Source organism: Nylanderia fulva, unplaced genomic scaffold, assembly GCF_048542155.1.
Source record: "Nylanderia fulva isolate GAGA-0341 unplaced genomic scaffold, ASM4854215v1 Scaffold259, whole genome shotgun sequence".
NCBI lineage: Eukaryota > Metazoa > Arthropoda > Insecta > Hymenoptera > Formicidae > Nylanderia > Nylanderia fulva.
Genome location: NW_028190324.1, coordinates 17,045 through 37,517, shown reverse-complemented (window position 1 = coordinate 37,517; position 20,473 = coordinate 17,045). Strand labels below are relative to the sequence as shown.

General features: G+C 39.0%; 1 protein-coding gene across 1 annotated transcript; it reads right to left on the bottom strand.

Annotated features, from left to right (window-relative positions):
• Positions 1-3,862: 3,862 nt before the first annotated feature.
• On the bottom strand, positions 3,863-4,997 carry LOC146722895 (uncharacterized). The gene has a single exon (XM_085483554.1). The coding sequence runs from the start codon at positions 4,961-4,963 to the stop codon at positions 3,863-3,865; it is 1,101 nt and encodes a 366-aa protein (XP_085339680.1). The 5' UTR covers positions 4,964-4,997.
• Between the last annotated feature and the right edge of the window lie 15,476 nt (positions 4,998-20,473).

Genomic DNA, 20,473 nt, shown 5'->3' with positions numbered 1-20,473 from the left:
CCGAAACAACGTGAACGAACCCCGAAACAACCCCGAAACAACGTGAACGAATCCCGAAACAACGTGAACGAACCCCGAAACAACGTAAACAAACCCCGAAACAACGTGAAACAACGTGAACGAACGTGAACGAACGAGAATGAATAGTGAAAATAACAACGAGCCACATAGTTTGGAGAGAAGGCAGTTGGTAAACGAGTTGCACGCGTCAGCGAGAAAAAATTTCCCTCGAAGACATGTCATAGTGCGAGGATACGATGATCTGTGGCAAGCCGACATTGTCGAGATGCGTCCGTACTCCCATTTTAACAGAGGTTACCACTACATACTCACCGTCATCGATGTGTTGAGCAAGTATGCGTGGGCTGTACCACTCAAGAGTAAAGGAGGAAGCGAGACAGTTGACGCAATCGCTGAGATAATTCGAGACAGCAAGACATGTCCGAATAACATGCAAACCGATAACGGGAAGGAATTTTACAACGCCGATGTGCAACGACTTATGCGAAAACATGACATTAATCACTATTCGACATATTCGATATTGAAGGCGTCGGTCGTCGAGCGATTCAATCGCACGCTAAAGAACGACATGTGGAAGATGTTTACGCTGAATGGCACTTACAAGTGGTTCGACATACTGCCACGCCTCGTATCAGATTACAACGGACGCAAGCATCGAACGATTGGTATGCGACCCGCCGACGTTACCCCCGCGATCGCCGAAAGACTCTTGGCTACCGTGTACAATCGTGTAAAAATCGCGGGCCCGGCAAAGTTCAAAGTAGGTGATCAAGTACGCGTCAGCAAGTACAAACAACTTTTCGAGAAGGGTTACACGCCAAATTGGACAACCGAGGTGTTCAAGATTGTTAAAGTGCAGCATACTAATCCCGTAACATATCTACTCGAGGATTATCGCAAGACATCTATCGCTGGAGCGTTTTACGAGCACAAGCTGCATCGCGCAAATTGTCCGGAAGTGTACCTCGTGGAGAAAATACTGCGCAGGAGGGGTGACGAGGTTTACGTGAAATGGCTGGGATTCGACAGTTCGCACAACTCTTGGATACATAAAAACAATGTTATTTAATGTATTTTATTCAATCATTGTATAACATAATATATATTATACCATATATATAAAAATATATAAAAATATATAACAAAAAATATATACTTCTCATTAATACATCCTCACAATATAATACATATAATAAATATAATTTACAACGGTATTCTATAATGTCCCCACGGCAAGGTGTCGGTCGACTCAGGTACGACATACCGTTTGTCGTCGTAGGGACTTAGAGCAATTTTTGTCTCGCTGATGGTATACACTTTATGCAATTTCGATCTTATGCATGACTGCTGACGCGTCATTTCAATTTCGTCATTAAGACAACGCGTATAATCGTCGAATGTTATACTACGCGCTACGACGTTATTTTTAACACCTTTTGCCTTTTTAGTGTCCTTTTTACCGTCCACCCGCAAAGCATACATTTTTGCTCTAAGCCCGACGAATTCGGTCATTATCGCGCCGTTATTCTCATCTTTCATCAGACCTGGCACCTTTTTATTCGCGAGTGGTATACCGTACGCATTATTCGCGGCGTAGTCGCTGGTATCGAATCGAGCGATATCGCGTTTCAAATTTTCATAGACATCCTGACATTTAATTTGATAAATTAAACTGTCCGTGTCGGTGTACATTACTCTACAATTGTCACGATAGAGCGGTGACATGTATTCGTGATGAAATTAATAAAGACATACTTTTGATATGTCGAGTATACACATGCCGACGTAGATTGGCTTGTAGATTTTAACTTCGAGTTTGCATAATTCAATTGCAACTAATTTTTCCGAAAATACGCTAGTACTATGAAAATTTGGTTTCGCGATCATTGCCTCCGCACCGTACCGTCCGTCCCATTTTGTTAATAATTTTACATCAACATGATTGCGCACATTTTCCATCGTCTTGCCAAATACCGCATTATTCATCAATTTATATAAATTTTTTTCAAAATCGTTTTTCGCATGTGTTCTAAACTGTGTGTTGAGTTCGATGTATTTTTGCAGCCACGCTGACTGCGTGAATTGTAGTATGCGGTATATTTTTGTTATGCGTAGCCCGTGGCACGTGCACTGCTGTAGATTACGATAGTGTATCACGTAGCGCTTCTTATCGCAAAGCGTTGCGAGGAGTTTATACTCCCGCTTGCCGGGCGGCTTATCGCGCGTCGGGCAAAACGGTAAGTCAATGTGCGCGTCATGAAGATGCCGCGGATACTTTAAATCTACTTCGAGAACATAGCCTATAGGCGAATTGAACGCGATAGATGATACGTCAAAATTCGATATATCGTCGACCCACCGAAAATCGGCATACGGCAATGGTTGACACATTGCCCATCCGTACAAATTATTTACATCGAAATACATGAGGTACGATGAGGGTTTCGATGGGTCGTACGATTGCATGTACTTGTTATTAGCCTGTGCGTATCGGCCTGAACATTGACTAAGGCCTCTGCGTATACCTCGTTCGACAAACATTACCATGTCAATGTCTGTTAATAATTCAAATTTTATATTCGTATGTTTTAACATGGCGTCCCATGTATATCCGGGGAGAGTATAATAATACGCGGGATCGAGTCCATAACTTTTTATACAACTATCGCAAAAATTCTCAAATATATCGGCCAATAACAAGACACCAATTTTTAAATATAAATCGCTATATTCGCCTAGCGTTCGAAGGGAGAATCGGCTCCAGACGGTCTCGGCGTGCGCGTAATCACTCTCGGATACTGTGTCGCCGGTTAAGGAACTGTAAAATGAGTCGCGCGGCGGTAAACGTGTGTCTTGTAATCTGTCCACGCAGTCAATGTATTCGTACGGAAAGACGCCCTTCCGTGTCAATAAATTGAATTTTTCACTAGTTAAATTTTGATATTCCGAATGTAAAATTTTTAGTTTTTCTTTATCCAAAAATGACGCTAATTTGTCGAGACTAGCGCATCGACTGAGAAACTTGTACGAATCGATAAAGCGTAATTTAATATAATTTTTCGAATTATTATCTTGTGTCAATCTAACAGTCTTCGAGAATGAAATGTATTTTTCCTTTGTTATCGGCAGTAATTCCATTTCCCCTTCGAACGCTGTGGCTATGTCCTCGATAATAAAATGCGCGTCGTAGCCGGACAGATTGTGAAAGACTATAGGGATACAAAATGATTCTTTGTAATTTAAGTTACAATTTGAATGCGCAGGACCCCTGTACCGCTCGGTGAGGTGGCAATGATCGCGGACGCGTGTATCGTCTTCGTCAAACGGTTTTTCACAAATGTGACAATGCGTCGCGCTGCGAAATTTTAACCACTCGTCAGGCGTTAAATTTACCATGGGGACATTGGTCGTTAAAATATTTTTTACGCGGATTGCTAAATTTTTAAGCTGTTCGGCGAACCATGCGACGCAATCGACACTACGGCGGGAATTGTACGCGGACAACGAACTGTCGTACGAACACTGTACATAGTATGCGATGCTGAACACTTGATGGTGTTGATGATTTTTGGCATCTTCGGTCTTTGCCAAAACACACTCGAGGTCGGCGTACACTACAAACGGCAGCCGCTCCTTCCTCGTGTAGTTGTCGAAGCTGAGCCACTTGTCATTCTCGCTCGGCAACCGAATAGCGCAGTCGTTCAGTTTCCCGCAATCTTCCATATGCGCCTGCAATTTATCCACCGCTCCGAAATAATGTAGGCATCTGTAAAAAATTTAATGAAAATTTAATTAAAAATATAATTTACGTGTAATAAATAAATATATATATATATACTTACCGATCGCATATAAATTTTTGACCATGTTTTTTGCTCAGTTGTGAGCTGACGAGGCGAGACAGATTTTCAATGCATGTGAAATGCCCGTGTTCGTCCTCCACGTACAGCAGATTAACGTGCCTGTCCTTCTTTTTTTCCGAAAGACGCAACGGGACGATGTTCTCGTTCTCGATGATGTACACGTTTACGGAGATGTCGTTTGCAAGTTCGAATTTTTTAATTTGATTCACAGTCACTGGAAACTCAATGTTTTGGAGATTCAGCACTGTTGTGTAATGTGGATAAGAGGATTCTCGACCCGTGTTTCTTTCAGCAGGGTAAAGAGCGGCCACCACCGACCATGCGAAACACGCATTGTCCGCTGATTGCACATTAACCACCGCTCTCTTTGCCATAATTTTTTGCGGTAATTTGACATGACATCCCGCGCGCATTGGATTGTACTTATTTACATTCACTGTCAAATCTATTATCCGCGACAATGCCCAGCCGCTATCGCGTTCCTGGAACTCTTCTAGCGATGCTAGCGTGGGCTCGATTACGCGGCGCTCGTACCACTCGCGTACATCGGACGTGCGAAAGAGTTCAAAGTTTCTCGTGTTAATACTTTTATTGGCACGCTTGTCACCGGACACAAATTCACCGTTGAAAACAGTGTTCACTTTTACACTGATGTGTCTCTGCAGCACATTCTCCACGTTCTCGACTACAATGTCTGCGGCATTTTCCAAAAACTGACGCGGTTCGATGTGGTCTGCGTTAATTACCGCGCCGGTCAGTATACGGCTATCGAACGCCGTATCGATTTTGCGCCAAACGAGTCTTTGCGCGTTATTGCCGCCGCCACTGAATCCGCCGCCACTAGGCATGGATTTACCGACATACCGTCTCTGCAAGCGCACCTTTGCACCCTCGAGTCGCGCTATTCTCGCCACCAGAGATTGTCTATGTCCAATCGAGAGACGCGGACGCTTGGCACGGCTGCGTTCTTCCAACTCTTCGATAAATTCTTCGCACTCTTGCAGCCATCCGAAATATTCGCCCAAGTTAGCAACTTGGCGGGAACGCTCCAACAGGTCGCGCTCAACGTTCTCCATTTTTTGTAAAAAATTCACTTTTTTCACACTTATTACAAAAAAAACTTCTTTGCACACTAAACTTTTTTTCTTGTACCTCGAATGAAGCGTGCGCTCGCCAGTGGTACTATGGCCCGGCAGCTGCATCGGTCCTCATTATATATCCCGATCATCCCTTTGTTCGTGGGGATGGTGATGCAATTGTTAATTCGCGAGAAATATTTGTGTGATATCTTCGGAGAAAATTTAGATATCGCTGATAATTCTTAGAAATACATAGATAAATTTCACCCCGTCGGCAAGACACGCCGGATCGTATTAACATGTCGCAACCTGTACGGATAAACCCGCTTGATTGTCGGCAAACCTTTTGTTCTTAGTAATTCGCAGAATTATCTTATCTTGTTTATGAAAATTTAGATATCCGATTGTCGGCGCTCGATCCAAGCTTGGATTTTGCGGCAGCCATTCGCAGAATTTTTATCTTATCAAATTTAGATGAAGAAACGCAACCCCCTTGATTGTCGGCGCTCAGCCTAAAAAAACGGCGGCAGCCATTCGCAGAATTTTTATCTTATCTTCGGAGAAAATTTATGAAAACTTAGATACCGCTCAAGCTTATCTTTGATACCTTACAAAGACGCCGCTTATCTTTGATACCTTACAAAGACGCCGCTTATCTTGGATTCGAAAACTTAGCTTATCTTATCTTGGATTTTCGGAGAAAATTTATGAAAACTTTGATACCGCTCAAGGACGCCGCTTATCTTATCTTATCTTGTTTATGAACATATCAAGTAACATGATCCCCTTATCTTATCTTGTTTATAAATATATCAGGTAACATGATCCCCTTATCAGGTTATCTGATATGTTTATAAACAAAGATAAGCTTATCTACTGATAAGACCCCCTCCCCCCGCGTGACGTCACCCCCCTCGCCCCCGATTCCCCCCCGCCCCTCACCCCCCCTCATTGCCCCTGAGTTAGAACTCCCCTAGTATCCCTACTCAGATCATTTACCTGCTGATCTTTGCGTGGAGCATTACGGATTTAACTTTACGAGTTGTTGACCAAGAGGGACGATTGCTCGATTTTCGAGGAGAAGAGATAACAGTTAGATTGCACGTACGACGGCGGGCCGCAGCGGCGGCAGCGATAACACCTCGTGCGACGGGATGCTCGTGTTAAATAAATATACGAGAAGGGACAACAGGCCAGCAGCAACATTTGCACCTAATAACAAATCAACCACGAAGAAACTCACCTCGTCAAACGTTGCGTTTTTACAATCTTTGGGATTTACGGTGCGTGTTACGACCTGAACAATGACTGAGATTCTCAACATCGAAGAAGAGCTAGTCTTTGACGATCGCATCGTCAAGATTGAGACTCACACATACAACCCGTTTGCCAACACAACATTTGGATACAGCGACGAGATAAGAATACTCATACAACAACAGGACTTGTATACGTTGCCGTATGAGAGTTTTCTCTACATCGATGGAGAACTGAGAATAAATCATCCAATTGAGGGATCCGATGTAGTGCTGGGAAATAATTGCGTTGCATTTATGTTTGACGAGATTTGCTACGAACTCGACGGTGTGGAGATTGATCGCAACAGAAAAGACGCGTGGTGATTAATGCGCGTCATGAGTTAATCTTAATACGAGCACGCAACGATAATAATTGTCTGTATGGAAATTCTGCACTGAAGCCTGTACTCAACATATTCAAGATACCATACAATGGCGAATGTCACACGTGTTGTTGAGCGAGATTAAGAAGCTGTCGATGTTGCGCGCTTTGGAAAGCGGACGTTACCTCAGCATGGGTTTCCGCTCGTGGGATCTATACTAGTTTCCGCTGTTGCAGCGCACGACTAAGCATACGTGGACCATTAAGACCGCGACTCAACTGGAGAAGCCGCGATACGTAATTTTTGTTCTGCAGACAGACCGGAAAAACGTCATGTCCGAGGATACGAGCCGATTCGACGACTGTAAATTAACCAACGTGAAACTCTATCTAAACTCGGAATATTATCCGTACGACGATATAAATCTGGATTTTGATAGAAACAGATGGTCAATTCTGTACGATACGTATGCGCGTTTCTGCAAAAATTATTACGGATACGAGTATCTCGAGCCGAGTCATCTCACCGTCACGTCATTTCTACGTTCCGGTCCGTTTGTGATTATCGATTGTTTTCGACCAAACGAATTGGTCAAAAGCGCAACGGTGGATGTGAGATTGGAGTTTGAGTGTAAAGAGAATATGCCTAATAATACCACAGCATATTGTCTCATCATGCACGATCGCGTGATCTAGTATAACCCGTTGACGAACGTTGTGCGCAAAATCACTTAAAAAATGTTTACACAAATACGCTTGTAAGAGAGAAGGGAACAGGATATATAATCAAGATGATGTGAGATGTCTGAAGAGTATTGTTATACCCCTCGACTGACTCACATCAAAGAGATCATGTCTGCACCAACGTTTGTCGACCTGCAAGGATTTATCCTAAATAAACGATTTATTGTGAAGGAAGCGGCAATCCTGAGAAGAGGATATATCCTGTCACACTATTTCTTGGCATGCCCTGTGCCATGGAGCGTGCTCATAAAATTGAAAAGGCGTCCGGCCTCGTGATTAACCATCATCACGGCTTACAATGGGAGGATGGAAACGTCCCATACAGCATGGCTCAGAGCCTGATTACAGCAGCTATTGTTGGTGTAAATGAACATGTACACGAGGACGAAGAAGAGGAGTCCTCTCTCGTGTATGTAAAAGGACTCGAAAAGCGAGAATGGCTGGCCGAAATAATGGACGAGGATCGTGTAAGAATCGGTTTCACCATTGAGACCTTGGATGGCATATATGAAAATGTACCTGCAATAAATAAGTTAGATCCCACATATACTCGTTGTGTTAAACATGTAAAAAATTGCGCGTTACAAAATTTATTTAAATTATTTAATTGGTAGTCGGCCAATTGCGACGATCATCCGTTTTTTGAATAAACATATTGTTTATATACTATTCTCTTTGTTATTTCTCTCCCTCCCTTTCTCCCTCACCAGATATGTATATTTCTAAGATTTCGTTTTACCCCCCCACTACTTTCAAAAATTTCTCACGCGATCGTATTTCTAAGCATTCCTTTTACCCCTTCTCCTAGTATTTTTAAAAATTTCTCTTTGTTCTTTCCTTCCCCTTCTCACCAAACATATATTTCTAGGAATTTGTTTTACCCCTTCTCCTAATATTTAAAAAAATTAACATAAATTTGATAAAAGGCTGTTAAGAGCAGTAAATATAAAAATTCAAATTATGTTAGAAAGTGAAGTCATATATAAAAATAATATTCTTTAATCTAATATCTAATAATGAATTACATTAAAAGGTGACAAAAAATAATTACACATGAGTACTCTTTAAATATAAATACAAAGCGAACGTTTCGGCCAGTATTTTGACCATTATCAACGCTAAATACATTCTGAATTTAAAAACTAATGAACGGTGTCATAACGGTAATATATACATCAAGCATAGTCAAAAACGTCATAGAGTATGTAACGCATTAAACATACAATGATAGATGTAATGACTAACAAATATTATCGTAAGAGAAAAAGAAAACATGATGTAAAAATGAAAAGCGATATTCCTCCAACATAGTCATAATGTGATGGTTAAATTTCGTAAATTGTGTTTCTACTCCGGTTATTAGACCCGATAGACACATAATGATTTGAATCATATGATTAGATTGCAATGTAAAAACAGTAGTGTAGGAGGAACATCGATTCCTGAGATCCGCACTCTTATAATGTCACAGAAAAGTTGCAATCTAATCATATGATTCAAATCATTATGTGTCTATCGGGTCTAATAACCGGAGAATCGGGCCCTAATCGAACGGCTCTGGTGGATCGAACAGTTCCACCAAGTCGAACGCGTTCGCCATGATCTTCGGGCAGTGGTCCTCTAGATCGCTGGCCACTGGACGTCGCCCCACAGGTGGTCCAATTGCTCCCGCCTTCGCGCCCTCTGCCACCGCACCCACTTCCGCGAAGTGGACTCCCGCCGCTCTATTTCCGGCTCGGGAACTGGCGGTACTTCCGGTTCCTTGAGCATAATATTAATGAGCTGGAAAAAATTAACATTAAATAAATATAATTACAATTTTATATTATTAAATATTTTTTTTTACTTTAAGTACAATACTTACTAATTGGCGGGGGACCATGTTTTCGTTACCTCCAGGCATTTTTGGTGTTGCTGCTTCTGCTGTTGCTGTTACCGCTTCTGCAACATTTAACTTTATGCCCATTGCAAATAGACATCTCTCAAGTCTTCATCCCCACTCAAAAAAAATCTTCACAAAGGGCTATAAAATTGATAATACCAGGCGCTATCAATATCTAAAGCCGCGCTCAATTATCAGCGCTTGTTTATACCCCCGTGTGTCTACACGTTAGAGAGATACGGCGCGGCGAGAGAGGCGCGTTCTAAAGAAGAGTGACGCGAAGGAGAGAAGAGAGACGCGAAGGAGAGAAGCGCGCTAACTAGTGACGGGGTAGTGAGAGAGCCGACGCGGCGAGAGAGGTCCATGCGGCAAGAAAGAGTCGGCGTGGCGAGAGAGGCGCGAAGGAGAGATAGACTGTAAAAATTTTGTTTTAATAAAAAGAAATATATTAAAAATTTTATATTTATAAAAAGACAGAACTATATTAAAAATTTTTTATTTTATATATATATTAATTTATTTTTTTATATATTAACAGGGTGTCGCAATGGATGGGAAAACGACAAGGTTTATTTGTACATTATTTGTATATAAAAATATAGTTTATTTTAAATTTTTATGTGTGTATATTTACAAATGTGTTTGTATGTATGTATGTGTGTGCGTGAACGTGTAATTATTATAATATAAAAAATTATAAAAATTTTAAAAATATACAAATATATAAAAAGATATATGAAATAAAAATTATATAAAATAAACATAAAAAGTATATAAAATTATATAAAATTATATAAAATAAAAATATATAAAAGATATATAAAAAATATATAAAACTATATAAAAATATATTAAAAAAAAGTCGGAGGCGAGAGAGATTCGGCGACTCGGGATTCACGCCTGGATTCAGCAGCGGCGAGAGAGAGAGAAGACGGCTCGAGATCCACGCCTGAATTCAACGGGCCCGATAGAGAGGGCCGCATCAATCATCGTTGTCCGCACCTGCATACAGAAATATAATAATTTAATATTATTTTATTATATTTTTTTTGTTATTTTAATATATATATATATATATTAAAATAACAAAAAAAATATAATATATTAGGAGACGCGGTAGTGTCTCCGGCCATGTTCAAACCCTAAAAGACCTTAAAAGACGCTACAAAAGTCTCCTTATCCTGCACCATCAAAGTCCATTTTTTGGGGGTGTAGAACTACTAAAATATAAAAAATTTTGAATTGCACGTAATATAACCTGAAAGGCGGCATCGCCACGAGTAATTTGAGCCAAGAAAAAATAAAATCGGTCAAGCCGTTCTGGAGATACAAGCGGTCAAAAAGTGACGTTTTTCATGAAAAATGAAGTAACGTCGTCTTCTTCTTCTTCTTCTTCTTCTCTGTCCGCGTCCGCTGACGTCATCAGGATTATATATATATATAAATCTCTTCACACCTTTCACTCACACCTCCCTCAACTTCCACCCACCCCTTTCCCTCCCACATCCAGCCCCCGCCCCCACCCCCACCCCACTCCCACCCCTCTTTCGCCTCTTTCACCCTCTTTCGTCCTCTCTCACCCTCTTTCACCCTCTTTCGTCCTCTTTCACCCTCTTTCACCCTCTTTCGTCCTCTTTCACCCTCTTTCGCCCTCTTTCATCCTCTTTCGTCCTCTTTCACCTTCTTTCGCCCTCTTACACCCTCTCTCGTCCCCTTTCACCATCTTTCGCCTCTTTCACCCTCTTTCGTCCTCTCTCACCCTCTTTCATTCCCTCTCACCCTCTTTCACCCTCTTTCATTCCCTCTCACCCCCTTTCGTCCTCTTTCACTCTCTTTTGTCCTCTTTTACCCTCTTTCGTCCTCTTTCACCCTCTTTTGTCCTCTCACCCTCTTTCGTCCTCTTTCACCCTCTTTCGTCCTTTCTCACCCTCTTTCACCCTCTTTCGTCCTCTTTTACTCTCTTTCGTCCTCTTTCACCCTCTTTCGTCCTCTTTCACCCTCTTTCATTCTCTCTCATCCTCTTTCATTCCCTCTCACTCTCTTTCACCCTGTTTCGTCTTCTTTCACCCTCTTTCATTCCCTCTCACCCTCTTTCGTCCTCTTTCACTCTCTTTCGTCCTCTCTAACCCTCTTTTATTCTTTCTCACCCTCTTTCGCCCTCTCTCACCCTCTTTCGTCCTCTTTCACTCTCTTTCATTCTCTCTCACCCTCTTTCACCCTCTTTCGTCCTCTTTCGTCCTCTTTCGCCCTCTTTCACCCAATTTCGTCCTCTTTCACCCTCTTTCGCCTATCTCGTCTTCTCTTACCCTCATTCGTCCTCTCTCACCCTATCTCCAAAAAATCATAAAAATGAAAAGGTCAAGCCCTGTTCAAAAGAAGGTCTTCAAAAATTTAAACCTAGTCTGTACAATAAAAAATAATTACTCGTAATTCCAGAGTTCCAATTTGTTAATATCGAATAATGTATTTGTTTCAAATAATAGCAGTAGAGTTAAATACATACCTACGTATATGCAGTTTTTGCTGTTAAATGTACTTGAACGAAAAAAATAATTAAATGATTTTCGCGTTAGGTTAATCGCTCTGCTGACGGCAATCGTATTGATTCCATCAAAATAGTTATTTCGGATAACAAAGAAATAATAAACGAATAAGAAATAATAAACGATAAAGAAACAATAACGAAAGTAGATATTAAATTTGAAGTATTCCACAAATTAGTGGTACATCGGAAACAATTTCCATTGTCTCTCAGTTATGGAATAACTATACACAAAAGTCAAGGAATTACATGTAACAATGCAATGATGGATTTAGGAACGACTGTATTCAGTGATGGTCAAGCCTATGTAGGTTTGTCACGAGTAAGTAAATTGGAAGGCCTACATTTGATAAATTTCAATCCAGCATCAGTTAAAGCAAACTCGAGAGCCATTGTAGAATATAATCGACTGAGATCTATATTCAAATCTGAACTGCCACAAATCAATCCGTCCGAGAAAAAGGTTGTGAAAATGTACGATCGTCGATGGGCTATCCCTAATATCATTGATGATGTGCAGAATTATGATTGTGAGGAACCAGAAAGTATAGTTACGTGGAAAATATATGGCCTTTGCAATAACGATGCTGTTTCGTGTTACGCTAATGTAATATTACAATGTGCGTTTCATTGCGTACGTATTAGGCAACAAATACTGAAAAATAAAGCATCGAATGCATTGACTGATGCTATCTGCGCGTATGGTGAACGTAAATATTGCAACGTTCAAGCGGTTAGAAGATCTGTCGGAAAACGCTTTGAAGAACGAACACAACAAGATGTTTCGGAATTTTTTACGGCTCTAATGTCGACGTATTCCGACATCAATGATGTATTAGAACTCGAATTAAAGCACGTAACATGTTGCTCGAATGTCAAATGTAATTACAATGTAACTAAGCTGGAAAGCAGTAGTTTGTTAATATTACCTATACATTCGACATTAAAAAGGAAAAAAGGTGTCACTCTACAAAGTTTAATTAATGTAGAATTTTCTAAATGGGAAACGATAAACGGCAATTGTAACGAATGTAAGGGTACCGTGTTGAAAAAGAAACCATAATCGAATCAACTTTATCCGTCGTAGTAATACAGCTCAATTTATATACTTTTGTAAACGGTGCTTCTAAAAAAATTATCAACAATCGGATTAACGCCGTGCCGACGAGTAATATCACGATTAATAAAAAAAAGTACAAGGTAATAAGCGCTATATTTCACGAAGATGAAGAAATGAATCGTGGTCACTACACGTGTATGTTGAGAGCTGACACAAAATCGGAATGGTATTACTCTAATGATATGGAAGTGTTCAAGAAAAAATGGCCCAAAGGAGCACAAGGGGCATACAGGGTTTGTCCGGAAAGTAATGCGTCGCATTTTTTGTGTGACGCGACTATACATCGCAGAGCGATGGGACCGGTTGGGGAGGAAGGGGGGTACCCTTAGCTTTCCAACGGTAGGTCGCTCAATTGTTTCCATGCGCTTGGAGGGTTAGGACGGCTTATTCTGTGAACCTCTGCTTAGTGGTCGCGTCGAACTTGTGATGGAGCAACGCTATGCGATAAAGTTTTGCGTGAAGCTGGACAAGACGCCGCTGGAAACTTTTGAAATGCTCAAGAAAGTTTTCGGGGACGATTGCCTTTCCAAATCGCAGTCAAACAGATGGCACAAGATGTTTAGAGAAGGTCGGAAGGAGGTCGCCGACGAGGCCCGCGCAGGACGCCCGTCAACATCGCGAACGGACGACAATGTGACTCGTGTGCGCCAATTATTGAATTCAGACCGTCGAATGAATGTTCGCTTAATGTCGGAATTATTAAGACTGAATCACAGGATCGCCCGCGTCCGAAAGGAGATCCGCGCTTCATGGAAACTCCATCACGACAACGCGCCGGCTCACACCGCCTTTGTTATTACGGCCTACCTGACCCGGATCGGTGTGGCAACGGTGCCGCAGCCGCCCTACAGTCCCGACTTGGCCCCGGCGGACTTTTTTTTATTTCCTCGGCTGAAAAGGGAGCTCAAAGGACAACAGCTCGAGTCGGTTGACAACGTACAAGCTACTTCGACGGCCTCCCTGAACAGCATCCCAGTCAAGGAGTTCCAGAAATCTTATGACGCATGGAAATCGCGTTGGCAAAAAATGTATTGACGCAGAAGGGTCATACTTCGAACAATTTTAAGTTGTTTTACCTATGCGATCAATAAATTCTTTTTTAAAAAAATGCGACGCATTACTTTCCGGACAAACCCTGTACATATTGTTCTTAGAACAGATTAAATAATGGCGCTGTATAAAGGCTGCCGTAAGCGCCGAAATAAAACATCGGCTGCTCTGGCGCTGTATAAAGGCTGCCGTAAACGCTACATTAAAACATCAACTGTTCTAGCGCTGTATAAAAGTTGCCGTAAGCACCAAAATAAAATATCGGCTGCTCTGGCGCTTTATAAAAGCTGCTGTAAGCGCTGCATTAAAACGAGTGCAATAAGTTTCTAATTTGACCTAGGCTTCATGACATTTCAAAAAGTATCATCCAGAAAAAAATTATCAGACAGAAATATGTATGTCGTGTTAAAATCGGAGAGACGAAGAAAAATATATGGTTGCGTTCTCACGAGAATGGGCGATGGAGGGGCCCACTCTTTATTTTCAATATTTATACAAAAATATAAATTCATTCTGTTGCAATTGAAATAAATGTGCAATGTATCGTTAAAAGTTATTACAATTATACAAACATTTACATATATGATTAAATAAAATATATATATATGTATACTATAATATAATTATATATTTTATATATGTACATTTATACCATATATTTCAATTATTTTGAACTATATTGCATAAATTGTTACTGATACAAAGTTATGTGATAAGAATCGAAAATACATATATTTGTGATACTTGAATTACTAGAAAGCTGTTCTATATATCTGTACTTTAAAAAGTAACTGATATCCTAAAAAAATCATAAAAATGAAAAGGTCAGGCCATGTTCAAAAGAAGGTACTCAAAAATTTAAACGATCTAATAATAAATTATCACGAAAAGTAACTGATATGTTATTTAAGGTGCCAGTTCAAAGTGAACATACGTAAAGTGTATATTATCTAAATTTAGTAATAATATATTACCATGAAAAGTAACTGTGATATTTTATTCAAGGTGCAAGTTCACATTGAATATACATACATATAAATAAAACTGATTACAATTTGATTCTAGAAAATAAGTGCGATATGTTATTCTTAGTGCACAAAATATAATAGTCGCGTTTATAGAGATTTGATTTGAAATTCATACTAGCCCGTACAATGAAAAATAATTGCTCGTAATTCCAGAGTACCAATTTGTTAATGACTCAGAAAAATAACATGGCGGCCTGCTCTCAAAAAACTTTCGATGAGTAGAATAAATAATTGAAATAAGAGTTGTGAAAATTGTATAAATTAAAAACCTCCAATCTTTCTTTAGTAAAATTTCGAATTTTCGTATCAACTTCCGATTTGTGTTATACCGTATTTTCAGGGAGTAAGTTATTGATCAGAAAACTTTGCCTTGTTGCTCGAAACGGGTGTATATTAAGTAAAATTTATAAATGTACAGTTCTCAGGTCAACTACAATAAAGCTATACGCTTAAAAAGTTTACTGATTATTTGTCGTAATATACAATAAAAAATTATATATAAATTATTCAAGATACAAGTGAGAAATAAATATCATTAAAATATACAAAAAAAATTTATCAATTTGACTCTGAAAAGTAAGTGACATGGTTCTCAAAGTGCAAGGTTTCATTTGACTTACAATTTTCTTCAGAAACACAGAAGAAAAAGGTATTTGTATATAGTTTTGTATATTCACTTCGTTGTGTGTAGAGCTTTTAAAAATACGTTGAATCTTTATTCTAATCTAATCTTCTTCTAATGTAATACTTTTCGTATTTCAAATGTTGTAGTAATTATTCTGTAAGAGCTTCGACATTATTTCTAAATAGACATCGAAAAACATCATAGTTTTTTGAGAGCAGGCCGCCATGTTATTTTTCTGAGTCATTAACAAATTGGTACTCTGGAATTACGAGCAATTATTTTTCATTGTACGGGCTAGTATAAATTTCAAATCAAATCTCTATAAACGACTATTATATTTTGTGCACTAAGAATAACATATCGCACTTATTTTCTAGAATCAAATTGTAATCAGTTTTACTTATATGTATGTATTCAATGTGAACTTGCACCTTGAATAAAATATCACAGTTACTTTTCATGGTAATATATTATTACTAAATTTAGATAATATACACTTTACGTATGTTCACTTTGAACTGGCACCTTGAATAACATATCAGTTACTTTTCGTGATAATTTATTATTAGATCGTTTAAATTTTTGAGTACCTTCTTTTGAACATGGCCTGACCTTTTCATTTTTATGATTTTTTTAGGATATATATATATATATATTATATTTTTTTTGTTATTTTAATATATATATATATATATATATATATATTGTTACGTCCGTGGCACTGATTTGCTTAGTATCCGACCTCACTCACACAAGCACACGCGAACCGTAAATAAGTAGAGAAATTAAATGAAATGCTAGAACACTTTAATAAATAAAGAATGTTAATACAGAACAAGAATTATAAGATGATAATTATCGGATAGCTATCGTGATATACGTCCACGCAGAACGACAACTAATTTCTAAATCTGACAGTCGTTCTTTACTCAATAATTTTCTTGACAACGGGATTCTGACAATTTCGCATATCGAAGACGGATCGATAGCAGGGCCGCAACACTGCTCCCCGCCGAATTTAGGTTGTCATCCCGACAACCAGCGATAAAAGGACCTTGAAGTCAACCGATTTCTTGTGCCAATATTAGGGTATCGCGATGATTTCTTGGCCCTACCCTGAGCTGCTGCCACAGGTTACCGTGCCCCATCACTTCTTTGATCCCCATTAGACACCATAAAGATTTGTCGTTGAATTCGCTTGTCGACTCTAAGGTACTACGACCATTTTCTGACCTTACCCTGAGCTGCTGCCACAGGTTACCGTGTTACGCCGTTTTTATAATTCCAATCGACTGTGTTCTTTTTCTGCATCCATCTTGTACACATCTTCAGACAAGAGGGGGATATTCACCATGGACCCATTGTCTTTGAAGGACACCTCTAGTCCCCGCCTCGGCATTTGCCTTTCGTCTCACGGGAAAACCATGGCTCAAAAACTGTGAGCAAGGCAGCCTTCATCCAGTTGAATGTTGATGAGCAAGATGATATTTCAGATCTCCGTGTTTTTTCTTTCTCTGATTTACGACTTCTATCTTTGACGTTCTGTCTTCCTTATAAACAAATTTTTCGCAAAACACAGCAAAAAGTAATGCAATTTAGAATTCTTATGATTTACTTATAATTATTCTATTACATTGTAAATGTACAGGCTCAGACTCAGTGTCAATATAATTATCTATAATAAGTATCTAAAACAAAATTTTATTCCCTCTCCTGGAAACGAGCTAAACAATCTATATGCACTACTTTATTCCTATGACGAGGAGATTTTTGTATACAATATACAACGTCACTTAATTTTTTTATTATTATCCATGGGCCTTCCCATGGACTCTGTAATTTCGGTGCTCTTCCTGCAATCTGACGAGGATTATAAAACCAGACTTTTTGTTTCGGCTCAAATAATACCTGTCTAGATCTACGATCATACCATAATTTAACATTTTTTTATTTTATCTGAAGATTCCTCCTAGCAAACTGATAAATCAAATCCAATTTGTTTCTGAGTCTACTTACATAGCTTCCTCCTTTTTTATTTTCTATTACTTTTGGTGGAAAACCTCTTAAAAGATCTAAGGGTAAGCGAAAATCTTGACCAAGATACATTTTCGCCGGAGTTGTACCAGTAGCCTCTTGTTTTGATGAACGAAAAGCCAATAAATACAAAGAAATCCATCGATCCCAATCTCTTTGATTTTCACAGATAAACTTTGCTAAATAATCCAGAATAGTTCGGTGTTGACGTTCAATCTGTCCATCTGATTGTGGATGAAGAGTTGTTCGTGTCTTTCTAATCCTCATTAACATCGTCATCTCCTGGAAAAGTCTAGATTCAAAGTTCCTCCCTTGATCTGTGTGTAATTCCAAGGGAATTCCATGTCTGGAAAATACTTGATCAATAAGAAATCTTGCCACAGTGTTAGCCTTTTTATTTCTCAAAGGAATAGCTTCTGGCCATTTTGTAAAACAATCCACGACTACTAATAAATATCTATTTCCTGTTGTAGAAGTTGGTAAAGGACTCAAAATATCTACTTGCATTCTTTCAAAGAGTGCTCCCACATTATAAATCTGTAGGAGAGATTTTCCTTTTCCAATGGGACCCTTCCTTACCACACAAGTTCTGCATGTAGCGCACCATTTTTCAATATCTTTTTTACTCGTTGCCCAATAGAAGCGTTTTCTGATTTTTTCAAGAGTCTTATTTACACCAAAATGTTCTCCAGAAGGCGAGTTATGAGCTTCTTCTAAAATATCCTGTATCTTTTGTGGAGGTACCACAATTTGGAAGAGATATTTCTGTAAATTTGGAGAGGTTCATTTTTTATAAAGGACCCCATCAATTATCATCAACATCTCCCAATGAGATCAATATATTTTTAAAGAAGCTTCCCCAGAAGCAACTTTTTGCCAAACTGGACGTCTTTCAATTTCCTTAGCTCGAATAATTTTTGATATAATTGGGTCCTGAAGTTGCGCAGGACGCCACTCTTGAAGATTATCTTCTACTAACACCAATTGACCATATTTTTCCTCCTTAAAGAGCTTTTCCTTGAACTCTACTTTAACGCAATAGCGGCACGATGCTTTCAAACATGGACGTCTAGATAAACCATCTGCGTTACCATGAGTTTTTCCACTCCGATAAAAAATGTCAAAATCGTATTGTTGTAGTCATTCAAGCCATCTTGCTAATTGTCCTAGATTTCGAAAGGACACCAACCATCGTAAAGAAACGTGATCTGTCCTTACTAGGAACTTTCGTCCACAAAGATAATGGTGGAATGATTTTACTGAATCCACGACGGCTAGCAATTAACGTCTAGTAACGCAGTAATTTCTTTCAGCTTTGTTAAATATCCGACTAAAATAAGCAATAACCCTTTCCTGTCCATCCTGAAATTGGGAGAGTACTGCTTCGACACCGTGGTTAGAAACATCAGTATCTAAAATAAATTAACCTTCTCCTGACGAAAATGATAAAATCGGTGGAGAGGTTAAAATACCCTTTAACTTCTTAAATGCTTGTTGACATTATATATATCAAATAAACTTACAATTACTCTCAGTCAGTCTATATAATGGTTTAGCTAAAATGGAAAAACCCTTAACAAATTTCCTGTAATAAGAACAAAATCCTAGAAAACTTCGGACCTGTTTCTGTGTTTTTGGAAGTGGCCAATTTTCTATAGTAGAAATCTTATCAGGGTCCGTGGCGACTCCTTCGGCAGAAATTATATGCCCTAAATATTTCACTTCCTTTTTTAAAAATACACACTTCTTAGGATTGACCTTTATATATATATATATATATATATATATATATATACGAAGTGTGTTCAAAAAGTATCGCGAATTTTAAATTTCCGGGGGTTACGTATATTCGATTTTCGATTTTTTTGTGGCGTTATGTTGGTACTCATGTTTCTCATTTATGCCGACAAGTACGGCCATTTTAAATGTTTAGTTAATTTTTGACAGCTGCTTTGCTTGCACGTGTTTTGGCTCGTTTTCGATTTTTGCCTATTCCAAAAAATGGATCAAAGAATCTGTATCAAATTTTGTGTGTTGTGAACCCATGATTCATCACCAGTTATGACCCTCTGGAGCAAATTTGGGTAGTCGCGGACAGAGTCCAACATCTCCTGAGCAATGTTAATGCGATGCTGTTTTTGGTCGAAATTAAGCAATTTTGGTACGAATTTCGCGGCGACCCGTGTCATGCCCAAATCATTGGTAAAAATCGAATGGCACGAGCCAATCGATATGTTTAGGTCCTCAGCAACTTCTCTAACGGTGATTCGACGATTGACCAATACTATTTTTTTCACTTCATCAATGTTTTCGTCTGTTGTTGACGTGCTCGGGCGTCCGGCACGCTCTTCGTCGTTCACATCTTCTCGGCCCTCGGAAAACATTTTGTACCACCGATAAACGTTGCTTCGGTCCAAGGTAGCTTCACCATATGCCACAGTCAACATTCGGAATGCGTCCGCGCACTTAATTTTGTTTTTCACACAAAATTTGATACAGATTCTTTGATCCATTTTTTGGAATAGGCAAAAATCGAAGACGAGCCAAAACACGTGCAAGCAAAGCAGCTGTCAAAAATTAACTAAACATTCAAAATGGCCGTACTTGTCGGCATAAATGAGAAACATGAGTACCAACATAACGCCACAAAAAAATCGAAAATCGAATATATGTAACCCGCGGAAATTCAAAATTCGCGATACTTTTTGAACACACCTTGTATATATATATATATATATATATATATATATATATATTTGCCTCTTTTAAACGTATAAAAACCTCTTTCAAGTTATTAATAATTTCCTCAAAGTTCTTTCCGTAAACTATTACATTGTCTAAATATACAAAGCATATTGTTTA

Bases quoted from the DNA above. Each gene is read 5' to 3' on its own strand.
- LOC146722895 (XM_085483554.1), bottom strand. From the start codon at position 4,963: ATGGAGAACGTTGAGCGCGACCTGTTGGAGCGTTCCCGCCAAGTTGCT.